The sequence below is a fragment of the Giraffa tippelskirchi genome, chromosome 6 (assembly GCF_054371585.1).
Source record: "Giraffa tippelskirchi isolate mGirTip1 chromosome 6, T2T-mGirTip1v1.2.pri, whole genome shotgun sequence".
NCBI classification, from domain to species: Eukaryota; Metazoa; Chordata; class Mammalia; order Artiodactyla; family Giraffidae; genus Giraffa; species Giraffa tippelskirchi.
The window spans coordinates 92,612,881-92,625,087 of NC_137280.1; the positions used below are offsets into that span (position 1 = coordinate 92,612,881).

Consider the following 12,207-nt stretch of genomic DNA (forward strand, 5'->3'; position numbering starts at 1 on the left):
GGGAGGCCAGATGCGGAGATGGTGGGGGGGGGCGCCCAGTCCAGGCCAAGAGGCTGTCCTGACGTGTTTATATTTACAGGAGGATGAAAACCAGAGATGCGAGGAAACTAGGGGCTGTGGCAGAGGAAGATGGGAGTTGGTAGAGGTTGTCCAGACACCCGGGATGGGATGGGATGGGAGTGACCTCAGAAAGGCGGCTGGCGAAGTCAGAGGAGAATCAGAGGAACCCGGACGAGCCAGGGCCAGAGGGGTGGGTTTTTTGGACAGAGACTGAAGGAGAGGGACCCTGGTGTATGAAAGACACAGGGAGGAAGCGGCAGACAGAGAAGGAGCAGCCAGGCAGGTGGGGGGAATCAGAGCAGTGGGTGCAGGAACTTCCCTGGAGTTCCAGTGGTTGAGATGCCATGCTTCCACTGCAGGGGGCATGGGTTCAATCCCTGGTCAGGGAACTAAGATCCCACATGCCACACAGAGCAGCCAAAAAAAAAAGAAAACAGATTAGTGGGTGCAAAGGAGAAATTCAAGAGGGCAGACCGAGGAAAATATGACCAGGGCTCCAAAAGCCAGAGAATTGTATGATCTAGCAACACCGCTTCTACAGATCTACCCAAAAGAAGTAAAAATGGAGACTCAGACATTTGTACACCTGTATTCATAGCAGCAAAATCCACAAGAGCTAAAAGGTGGAAGCCACTCAATTGTCCATCAAAGACCAAATAAACAAAATGCAGTTTTATTTATATCCACACAGTGTGGTCCATCCATACAATGAAATGTTATCCTTCCTTAAAAAGAAAGGAAACCGTGACCTGTGCTAGAACACATATGAACTTGAAAACATTAAGCTAAGTGAAATAAATTAGACAGAAGTGGACAAACATTGTACGATTTCACTTATACAAGGTGCTTAGAATAGGAAGGTGGCCAAAGCCTTATGCAAAGAGCCAACTCATCGGGAAAAATCCTGATGCTGGGAAAGACTGAGGGCAGGAAGAGAAGGGGACGACAGAGGATGAGATGATTGGATGGCATCATTGACTCAAAGGATATGAGTTTGAGCAAACTCAGGGAGATAGTGAAGGACAGGGAAGCCTGGCATGCTGCAGTCCATGGAGTCACAGAGAGTCAGACACAATTTAGCAACTGAACAACAACAAAGAATAGGCAAATTCAATGAGACATGGTGGAGTCAAGGTGACTAGAAGCTGGAGGAGGTGAGAACAAGCAGTTACTGTTTACTGGGTACAAACCCTCCTTGGGGGGGAGATGAAAAAAAGTTCTGGAGATGGAGAGTGATGATGATTGCATATTGAGTAAATGTACTTAATGCCACAGAGTTGTACACAAAATTATTACAATGGTGAATTCTATGTTATATTTTTGTTGCTGTTACTAAGTTGTGTCTGACTCTTTGCGACCTCATGGACTGTAGCCTGCCAGGCTTCCCTGGCCCTGGTATTTCCCAGACAAGAATACTGGAGTGGGTTGCCATTTCTTCCTCCAGGGGATCTTCCTGACCCAGAGATCAAACCCCAGTCTCCTGCATTGGCAGGCAGATGCTTTACCACTGAGGTGCCAGGGAAGCCCCATATATATTTTACTTTAAGGCATCAAAACTGTAGAGTTCCAAGTGGGGGAAGTTTAGAGAAAAAGCCAGACCCTGTAGAGCTCTTCCAACCTCATTCAAGTCAGGTACGGACACTGCTACCTGCCTCCCACCAGCCAAGATCCCCAGCCAACCAAATGCCTGGCTCTTGGCTGGCAAGTATTTTCCTCTTTCTTTTTTAAAAATTTTGTTTATTTATTTGTTGCTTGTTTTGGGCTATGCTGAGTCCTCATTGCTGCACACGGGCTTTCTCTAGTTGCAGCAAGCAGGGGCTATTCACTAGTTGTGTGCGTGGGCTTCTCATTACGGTGGCTTCTCTTGTCACTGAGTGTGGGCTCTAGAGTGTGTGGGCTCAGTAGTGGTGACACTCAGGCTTAGGTGGCCCACACCATGTGGGGTCTTCCCAGACCAGGGATTGAACCCATGTCCCCTGCATTGGCAGGTGGATTCTTATCCAATGGACCACCAGAGAAGTCCAGGTATTTCCCACTTTCAGTTGGCTACTTCTCTGAAAATTCCCTCATCAAGTGTTAGTAGGGACCTCCCTGTTCCAACTTTCCTAGTAAAGACCGGCCATGACCGGCCAAAAGGCCCACGGATAGGTAGGCTTGCAAAATTGAGCAAATAAAATTACAGGATGCCCAGTTAGAATTGAATGCCAAATACTGCAATGTTTGTAATCTATTTACACTAGAAAAAAAATAGTCATTTATCTGAAGTTTGAATTTCACTGGGCATCCAGTATCTTATCTGGCAATTCTATCCTGGGAGCCTCTTGTAGAAACCATCAAGGGTGGCAGGTCTGCTCAGTGGGCCCCTTAGGCCACCAATCAGGACAGTCCATCAAGGACTGCCTGAGCTCACATAGATGCCTAAGGCCACATCTCAGGGTTGGTTTTGCCTGGAGCATGGGGGGTGGACCAGCCACCTACCCACCAAACCCTGTCTGAGGACAGCGTTAACAACAGCCTGGAAAGGAATAGTCCTTATCCTGCAGACCCTGACAACCCAGGGGAGGGACACCTTATTTAGATTGGAAGAGTCAGGAAGGCAGCCTGGAGGGCATGCCCAAGGTGGGTTTTGAAGGATGAATAGGAGTTTACCAGGCTGCCTCTGGATGGCCTAGGAGAAGAGATTCTCCAGGGAAATGAAAAAAGAGGTGCCCTGGCTAGGAAGAAAAAAAAAAGGATGAATGAGAGGGAGAGGAGAGAGCAAAGAAAAGACTAGAAAAAGAAATAGAGAAGGAAGTAGAGCAAGAAAGAGCATAGAGCTTGGATCCAGACAGATCCCACAGAGTTTGAGTCTGGCTCTGCCATTTACCAACTGTGTGACCCGAGGCTACACAGTCCTTTCTCCTCCCTGAGCCTCAGTCTCCTGATCTGGAAAGTGGACAACAAAGCCCCTGGTAGAACTGCAATGGGATTAAGGATAAGGCCCTGTTGGGAAGGCAACTGGTTGGTGCTTTGGTGGATGTGACGTCATCATCCACCTCTGTGTATCTTTGGAGTCTAACAGCTGCCTCTTGGGTGGGTGGGAACATGAGGCTGCAGAGGGGCTGGAAGCAGGAGGCGGCAGACCCTGGCTGCTGCTGCTGCTGCTAAGTCACTTCAGTCGTGTCCGACTCTGTGCGACCTCATAGACGGCAGCCCACCAGGCTCCACCGTCCCTGGGATTCTCCAGGCAAGAACACTGGAGTGGGTTGCCATTTCCTTCTCCAATGCATGAAAGTGAAAAGTGAAAGTGAAGTCGCTCAGTCGTGTCTGGCTCTTTGCGACCCATGGACCCATTGCCTTCTCCAGCAGACCCTGGAGCCCTTTGTAAATACTGTGCGGAGGAGGGAGAGGAAGGTATTGGAGCAGATTTAGGAGCTCAAAGGTTCCAAGCTACTCTCTGGTATGATGGAGCCAGGGGCTGGAAATACGGTGAGGTGAGCGAAGTGCAGGGTCCAATACTGTCATCTCTTAATTTTTTTAAATTATTTATTTATGTATTTACTTTTAGCTATGCTGGGTCTTGGTTGCTGCACACAGGTTTTCTCTAGTTGTGGCGACAGGGGCTACTCTCTAGTTGTGGTACACAGGCGTCTCATTTCGGTGGCCTGTCGTTGCAGAGCATGGGCTTAGGGTGCACAGGCTTCAGTAATTGCAGCATGTTGGCTCAGTAGTTGTGGCTCAAGGGCTCTAGAGCACAGGCTCAGTAGTTGTGGCACACAGGCTTAGTTGCTCCAAGGCAAGTGGGATCCTCCCGTATCAGGGATTGAACCTGTGTCTCCTGCATTGGCAGGTGGATTCTTTACCTCTGAGCTACCATGGAAGCCCCGCCTTTTAAAAAATTTTTGGCCACAGCACACAGCATATGGGATCTTAGTTCCCAAACCGGCAGTGAAAGTGCCAAGTCCTAACCACTGGATCACCAGGGAAGTCCCTGTCATGTTGTAACACTTTGATAATTTGTTCATCATGAAACTCTTTGCACTATATTGAAGTTTCTTGGGATTTTTTGTTATTGTTGTATTAAGGGCTTCCCTGGGGGTCCTTAGGGCTTCCCTGAGGCTCAGACGGTAAAGAATTTGCCCACAATGTGTGAGACCTTGGTTTGATCCCTGGGTTGGGAAGATCCCCTGGAGAAGGGAATGGCTACCATTCCAACATTCTTGCCTGGAGAATCCCATGGACAGAGAAGCCTGGTAGGCTACAGTCCATGGGATTGCAGAGAGTTAGACACGACTGAGTTACTTACACTTACTGACGGTCCAGTGGTCAAGACTGCATTTCCACTACAGCAGCAGGAGTTCAATTCCTGGTGGGAGAAGTTTCCCATGCCATGAGGTGTGGCCAAACAAAAAAAGAAAGGAAAGAGAAAAAAATGAAAATTACAAACTTAAAAAAAAATTGTATTAAAATATGCTTTTCTTGACCTCTGAGTTTGGGGGCACCCACTACAATTTTGTGCCCGAGGTGGGTTCCTCACTTACTTCACACTAATCCCAGCTTGGGAGGGAGACTTAGGGTCTAGGAGACCCCTAAGGGCATCCCCGGGGAAAGCCTAGGAGCCACAATACTGCCTGAAATTCAGCCAGTAGCATCAAGGAGACTGGCAGTTCAGTTCAGTCGCTCAGTCCTGTCTAACTCTTTGTGACCCCATGGACTGCAGCACTCCAGGCTTCTCTGTCCATCATCAACTCCTGGAGCTTGCTCAAACTCACGTCCATCAAGTCAATGAAGCCATCCAACCATCTCATCCTCTGCTGTCCCCTTCTCCTCCTGCCTTCAAACTTTCCCAGCATCAGGGTCTTTTCCAATGAGTCGGTTCTTCGAATCAGGTGGCCAAAGTATTGGAGTACACTGCTTGTACAAATTGCGTTCACACTCATGATCTTATAAGAGGCTTAAAGCAAGCTGGATGAGCCGGCAGACAGGACAGAGGATAGAGGACAGAAGTTACATGGCCTATTTCATAAAATGATCAGACAGAAACTCAGCAACGGAGGTGGAGTCGGGGCCAGTAGCCCTGATTTCCAGCCCCTTTTCAGAGGACTAAGGCCTTGAAGGCCTGCACTGAGGGGACCACCCCCATTCTACCCCACCTGCCAAGAGCTAGGCCCAGAGCCTGGGTTTGACAAGTGGGGGATGGCAGGGAGGGTCTGGATGTGGGGGGTCTTCGCTGCCTGTGGGTCAAGGCCTTTCCCCCATCTGTCTCCAGGAGGATGGAATCCCAGGACTGCTCGGTGGTAGCGAGAGTTCAGAGGACCTCAGCCTGGACTTGGGGGCCCTTCAGGGCAGTGAGTATCTCCAGGACCTGGGCCTCGAAGTCCTTTCACACAGCCAGCCTGGGGGGGCCAGGGGCAGTGGCCCCCCTAGCGAAGAAGCCAGAGGAGAAACGCCCCTCTCCAGCACTGCGAGGTCCCAGGGCCTCGCTCGGAGACGCAGCTGGGAGAGGTCGAGGAGCTGTTCCGAGAGCCGGCAGAGGTCAGCCCCTGACCGCGTCACCGCCTTCCAGGACACACCTTCCGGGGTGGCCACACGCTGCCCCTCTCCCCCGCCACCACCTCTGGGTCACCTAGCTCAAGGGCCACCAGAGGTGTCTGTGCTATCAGAGGCAGCCCCAAAGACCTGCTCCGGAGGTGCACACGTGTGCAGGGGCACACCGATCTGTGTGCACGGGTGAGCATGCACACACTGAAGGAGTGTGCACCAGCCCAACCTGGAGGCTGCGTGAAGCCAGCAGGCACACTTGGACCCAGATGTGCACACGTGTTCTCACACACCGGGGGTACATGCCCACACTCAACACACAGGCATGCACCCTCTCCCTGCTCAAACCCAGAGACTCCTAAATGTGTCCCTTGCATACGCAGCACAGAACCGCAGATGCGCTTCTGTTCGAAACACAAATGGGTGCTTGGCACCACCCACACAGGACAGTGGCAGCCCGAAACAGTGGATTGCTTTAGTTGTGGGGCCCCCCCTCAACCCTTCCCCCTGCCTCCCTTTTTCCCTGCACCCCTCACATGCTTGTGTGCTCAGTCACTTCAGTTGTGTCCAGCTCTTTTGCAACCCCATGGACTGTAGACCACCAGTCTCCTCTGTCCATTGGATTCTCCAGGCAAGAATGTTGGAGTGGGTTGCCATGTCCTCCTCCAGAGGATCTTCCCGACCCAGGGATTGAACCCCAGTCTTTTACGTCTCTTGCATTAGTAGGCAGATCCTTTACCATTGCACCACCTGGGAAGCCCCCACCCCTCACAGTTCTCCCCAAATATTAATCTAGTCTGTGTAAAAAAGCAGTGGACCTGTGATGCAAATGGAACTTCAGCATCAAATCCTCCAGCCAGGTTTCCCGTCCACTCCCCTGGTACTGGGAGATCTGGACCACTCTCTGTGCCCTGCCCCCTTCATAGGACCACCAAAGGGTTCCCCCCAGACCCCTGTGCTGGAGCTGGGACAACAGCCCAGTGGAAGAGACCTGACTCCCTCTTGTTCTCCACCAGGCTCAGCATCGAATCCTCAGCTGTGAATGAGGGGCCCTGTCTGCCTCGGACACTGGCCAGTCTCGCTCTGAACCTGCCAGGAGAGGGCCTGCAGGCCTGGACCCAAGGGTGTCTGCCTGGGGGTGGAACTCCCGCAGAGCAACCAAGCAAGGTTGGTGCAACCCCCAACCACCCCGGTTAATAACACAACTATGCGCCCAGGAGCTGGCTCTGTGGGACCCAGGGGTGCCTTACACATAGCTGGAGGGACTGACCCATCATGGCAGGTGTTGCCCATGACAGAGAGTCTCTGGGTCCTAAGACTCCAGCCCAAGCCTGAAGGTCCTTTGCTGGCCTGAGATCCTTGGCTGTAAGCGCCATCCCTTGGGCTAGGGAGCTCAGGCTTGTCTCTGAATCTTTGCAGCTGGGTGGAAGCCCTGTCTGTGACTGAACTTTGCAACAGAGAAGAGCTCATCTCAGGTCTGGGATTTTAGCCCAAAGCTGGAGAATGCCCTCTTGGAGCTGAGGCCTCCACCTGGGGCATCTCTGCCCCTGACTGTGACTGGGGGGGAGTTTCTGGCTGTGGCTGGAATTTGTGGCTCAGAATTCCGAAACTCCAGCCCACAGCTGGGGGGTGGTCCTTGGCTGATATGGTCCTTGGCTCCAGCCCTCGGCTGCTATGGAGACCCATCCCTGCTCCCGTGCCCCAAGGCTGAGGGTAGCCCCTGTCTGCAGCTGGAGCTGGGGACCCTCGACCCAGGGAAACTGCCTGCAGCCCAGGCTGCCTCCAGGCTTAGCGAGATGCTTATTCCCTGCAGGAATGTGACAGCCCCGAGAAAAGAGCGAGGTCACGGTCTGTTCCCGTGTCGTTCGATGAGATCAGCTCCCTGGAAATCTTTCCAGCTTTGGAAGTGCCGCCTCCAGCTGTTCAAGGTAGCCCAGCCTGGGGGTTTCCTTCATTCAGACAAGTAGGGTAGGGGGATTCTGCTGGAGAGTCCCCTAGTTGGGGCTGGTGGAGGAGGCTTAGGGTCCCCTCAGCAGGAATTGGGCAGAATGCTGGGGGAGGGGTGACATGGCTCCTCCATCATCTGCCCTTCCCCCTCACCCTCCCAGGGGACTCTCAAGCCAAGGTGGACACAATATTGGAATGACCGCCAGGACTCTCTTCCTCCCCTGATTCTGTCTCTTTCTTTATCTCCTTCTTTTTCTCTGAATCTCTATCTGAAGAGCTTGTGTCCCTCTGATATCAGAAAGACCTACAGGCCAAACCAGAAGCTACCACTTTCTTTTTTTTTTTTTTTTAATTTTTATTTACTAATTTATTTTTTGGCTGCACTGGGTCTTCATTGCTGTGTGCAGGATTTCTCTAGTTGCAGCAAGCAGGGGCTACTCTTCAGTGCGGTGCATGGGCTTCTCATTGCAGTGGCTTCTCCTGTTGTGGAGCACAGGCTCTAGGGTACACAGGCTTTAGTAGCTCTGGCACATGTCTTGAGGGTTCTAAGAACACAGGCTCAGTAGATGTGGCGCACGAGGCATTCCAAGGCATGTGGAATCTTCCCGGACCAGGGGTCGAACCCATGTCCCCTGCACTGGCAGGCAGATTCTTAATCGCTGTACCACCAGGGAAGTCCAGGAATTTACCACTTTCTAGCAAGTCTCTGAACCTCCTCTGCTTTCTCGCTAAGAAAGACAATCAGAGTATCTCCTTAGCATCACTTTGAGAGTTCACTGACCTAATATGTGTAAAGCGTTTTGCCCTTTGTAAGCTCATGACACAGCCGGATACTTCCGTCCCTGGCTCTCTGTCCTCTTTACAACTCTCCCCCTCCCCGAGAATGGCAAGCCCCATCTGGACTGGCTCCAGTTTTGCAGGGGTGCATTCAGGGGTTGTATGCCAGGCTGGTCCTGCCCCAGGGCACCTTTCACACCTATGTCTCCTGGGGTGGGGGCTGCTTCCAGGCCTGGACCCACCAGTGCTGGAGTGCATGGAAAAGGATCATGTGGAGCCAAATCATGTGTGAGTGTCTGCCCCTTAGGTGGGAGAGGGACCCCCAGGACAACCAAGGGGGTCAAGGTTTGGGGAAGAGGAATGCAGGGATGTAGCATCGTTGGCTGTAAAAGTGAGCAGGGCCAGCCACAGTCCCCCTCTAATAACTTCAGTCTCCTCTCCCACACCGACTTTCTCCCAGGCACCTCAGAAGGTTCTCGACAGCATCAGGAGAGGGTTTGGGGCTCCCAGTTAGGGGTCGCATCAGGACCAGGGCCAGGTCAGGCATTCACAGCTCGTGTGGGGGAATGTCTGTCATTGGGGGCAACTGTGGACTGTTTTTATCCGACCCGTCGCTCAGGTTGATTGTTCAGCAGGTGCTTGAAGAACTCCGACAGTACCATGGGTAAGTGGATGGCGGGCTAGGTGTGGGGGAACAGGTGTGTGTGACAGATGTAGAAGACAGGTGTAGGGGGACAGGGGTGGACAGGGATGAGGGACGCAAGCAGAGAACAGATATGGGAAGACAGGTGTGGGGACAGGTGGAAGAGTGGACGGGTAAAGGGGACATGTGTGAAGACGGGGAGAAATGGGAAGAAAACGATGACTGGAGAGGTGGGAGGAGGCACAGGTGTGGGGAAGGACAGGACACAGAAGCAAGCTGCCACCAGCCATGCTGTACTTTTGTACAACCAGGAAAAGGTGGCCCTTTCCCAAATTGCTGCCATCTATTGGAAAAATCTTCCCGACATATTGATTTTGTTTGACCAAGACCTGTTACTACCCTCTGCTGGAAAACCCATCACAATGACCACGTATCCAAGCCCACATGTGGAGGGATGATGGGATCCCTGGTCATAGGCTGCACACCTGTCCATGGAAGCCCTGGAAGAGAGGGACAGATGAGGGGGCTGCTAAGGGTCAGGGGGAAGGGCTGCCAATCCTGATGTCTGTCCCCTCTGACCCTGCAGGGCCCGGCAGAGGGCTCGCTTGTCGGTCTGCCCCGGAGGAGCAGCTTCGAACCTCACCTGGTTTGAGTTCCTGTCTGAGTGAGTACCCAGAGCTGTGGGCGGGGCCAGCACTGAATTGAGAGGGCAGGGGCCTGAGATGGGATGAGGGGTTGGGGCCCCCATCTTCTTACTGGAATCACCAGAGCAACAGTGAGGGTGGCAGGGGGCTCCTCATACTCCCTGGGAGGGCAGGGGAAGACTTCTCAGAGGAGGTGACAGCTTGAGCTGGCTTCCAGTGGAAAAGTAGGAGTTTGCCAGTATGCTGAGATAGAGATGGGGAAAAGAAGTAGGTGCCTTCCACAGGAATGGTGTTGGGATGGGTCTGGGAGGTGGGGAGGGGAGTCAGCAAAGGCCAGATTGCCCCTGGGAAGCAGAAGTCCACAGCTCTGTGGTGACCAGTGATGGTGAGCACCATCAAGGGTGCAGACTAGAGGCGTGGAATCTCCCTCCAGGGACTCGATTCTGCAGCGGTTGGGTTTCTTTGTATTATATGTATTATAATAAATACATACAATGACTAAATATGTATTTATTAAATGAGAGTGTGCTGGTCATCCAGGAGAGGTAAGATCTAGGGCTAGAGTGTTGGGTGGGAAGAGGGCAGGGGGATTTTAGAGACATCCCATGGGAAGAATGGACAGGGTTTCAGGCTGATAAGATAGGAAGGGGGTGTGAATCAGAGGGATGAGGCAGAGATGGTCAAGGTCCATCAAGGCACCTCAAGCTTGAGTCCATGTCGCTTTCCCCTAGCCAACCCCAGTCCGCAAGTTTGCTAGAACTTTGCAAGCCTCCATAAATGTTTTATATGTATATGTATGTGTGTGTGTGTGTGCACGCGATCAGTCGCTCAGTCGGGTCTGACTCTTTGAGACCCTGTAGACAGTAGCCTGCCAGGCTCCTCTGTCCATGGGATTTTTCCAGGCAAGAAAACCCACTAGAGTGGGTTGACATCCCCTTCTCCAGGGGATCTCTCTGATCCAGGGATCAAATCTGGATCTCCTGCTTGGCAGGTGGATTCTTTACCACTGAGCCACCTGGGAAGCCCTATATATATATATGAAAGTGAAAGTGTTAGTCGCTCAGTCAAGTCTGACTCTTTGTGACCCCATGGACTGTAGCCCACCAGGCTCCTCTGTCCGTGGAATTCTCTAGGCAAGAATACTGGACTGGATTGCCATGCCCTTCTCCAGGAGATCTTCCCGACCCAGGGATCAAACCTGGGTCTCCCAAATTGCAGCAGATTCTTTTGAGCCACCAGGGAAGCTCTCTCTATATATACATATATATATAGAGAGAGATAGATATCTATATCTCTCTCTCTCTCTCTCTCTATATATATATATATATACATCTATATATATATATACATACTGTATCTGTATGCAAACTATAGTATATACATACTATATCTATATCTATGTATGTATATATATATACAATTGCACTCGGTACTTGTTGCTGGCTGCACAGGCTTTTCTCTAGTTGTGGTGCTTGGGCTCCTCATTGCGATGGCTTCTCTTGTTGTGGAGCGTGGGCTCTAGTTGCTTGAGCTTCAGTCATTGTGGCTCCCAGGCTCTATAGCACAGGTTCAGTAGTTGCGGCACATTAGCTTCGTTGCCCCACAGCATGTGGGATCTTGCCGGACTAGGAATCGAACCTGTGTCTCTTGCGTTGGCAAGCAGATTCTTATCCACTGTGCCACCAGGGAAGCCTGGTAAATGTGTCTTGAGTGAATAAGTGAGTGAGAGGAGAGAGAAAGAGTTCAGGACCACAGCGAGGGTAGAACAGGATAGAGGGGCCACAGGTAGACAGACTCCAGGTGGATCCCAGGAGTGACCTGCAGAACTGGCCCAAAAGGGCCTTTCGGGTCTGCTGTAACCCTCCTCACCAAACTCTCCACCCCTTAGGAGCGAGGACAGCATGGGGAAGACGGAGAGAAGTGACAGGGGCACCAGGGTGAAACGCAGCCTGAGCTCCCTGCGCAATCGAGTCACCAGGCAGAAGGAGAAGGTTAGAGGGTTGGGCCAGGGGTTGGGGGGACCCTCTCTGCCTTCTCCAGCTTGCCAGGGTGTCCCCGGCCCCAGAGCCTTGTGATTCCAGGTGGGAATGGACACACGGGGCATTCTAAGGTCCACCTCTATCCCCAACAGGGGAAGACCCCAGTGCATCAGAAGGACAAAGGTCAGGATGCGCGAGAAAGGAAAGAATGTATCAACGGGCACCAGCTGGCTCGAGGAACCTTCTCTGGCCACTCCAGCTGCCCTCTGTGTGGCAAACCTTTTCTGAGCTCTGGTGAGTCCGGTGGCCCAGCCCGTCACCCTGGATGGCAGCCACTTTTTCTGCCTCACTTCCCCTAAATTGTTCCCACGGCCTCCTTCCATCTTTGCGTCCTCTTTCCAGCTCAGGCCAACCATGGCTTCCTGGAGGTCACCAGGAATCTATCCCTAAGAGCAGGGTGTATTTGGTTAGCTTGGACTCCCCCCACACAAGTTCCTTTTTTAAAAAATGCTTATTAATTCATTTACTGGGCTGCACCAGATCTTAGTTTCAGCACGCATGATCTTCAGTCTTCGTTTCAGCATGCAGAATCTTTAGTTGTGGCATGTGAACTCTCAGTTGCAGCATGTGGGATCTA

The 12,207-nt window shown here is 52.0% G+C and overlaps 1 protein-coding gene across 8 annotated transcripts in view; it reads left to right on the forward strand.

Annotated features, from left to right (window-relative positions):
* Nucleotides 1–12,207, forward strand: part of ARHGEF18 (Rho/Rac guanine nucleotide exchange factor 18) — a 103,228-nt gene that overhangs the window by 22,156 nt on the left and 68,865 nt on the right. For all 8 annotated transcript variants that reach the window (XM_081498534.1, XM_081498535.1, XM_081498538.1 and 5 more), the window contains exons 4-11: nucleotides 5,309–5,574; nucleotides 6,597–6,747; nucleotides 7,394–7,508; nucleotides 8,535–8,592; nucleotides 8,924–8,968; nucleotides 9,534–9,611; nucleotides 11,480–11,582; nucleotides 11,723–11,864. In XM_081498534.1, the coding sequence (XP_081354660.1) occupies nucleotides 5,309–5,574; nucleotides 6,597–6,747; nucleotides 7,394–7,508; nucleotides 8,535–8,592; nucleotides 8,924–8,968; nucleotides 9,534–9,611; nucleotides 11,480–11,582; nucleotides 11,723–11,864 (958 nt within the window). The remainder of the gene's footprint in view (nucleotides 1–5,308; nucleotides 5,575–6,596; nucleotides 6,748–7,393; nucleotides 7,509–8,534; nucleotides 8,593–8,923; nucleotides 8,969–9,533; nucleotides 9,612–11,479; nucleotides 11,583–11,722; nucleotides 11,865–12,207) is intronic.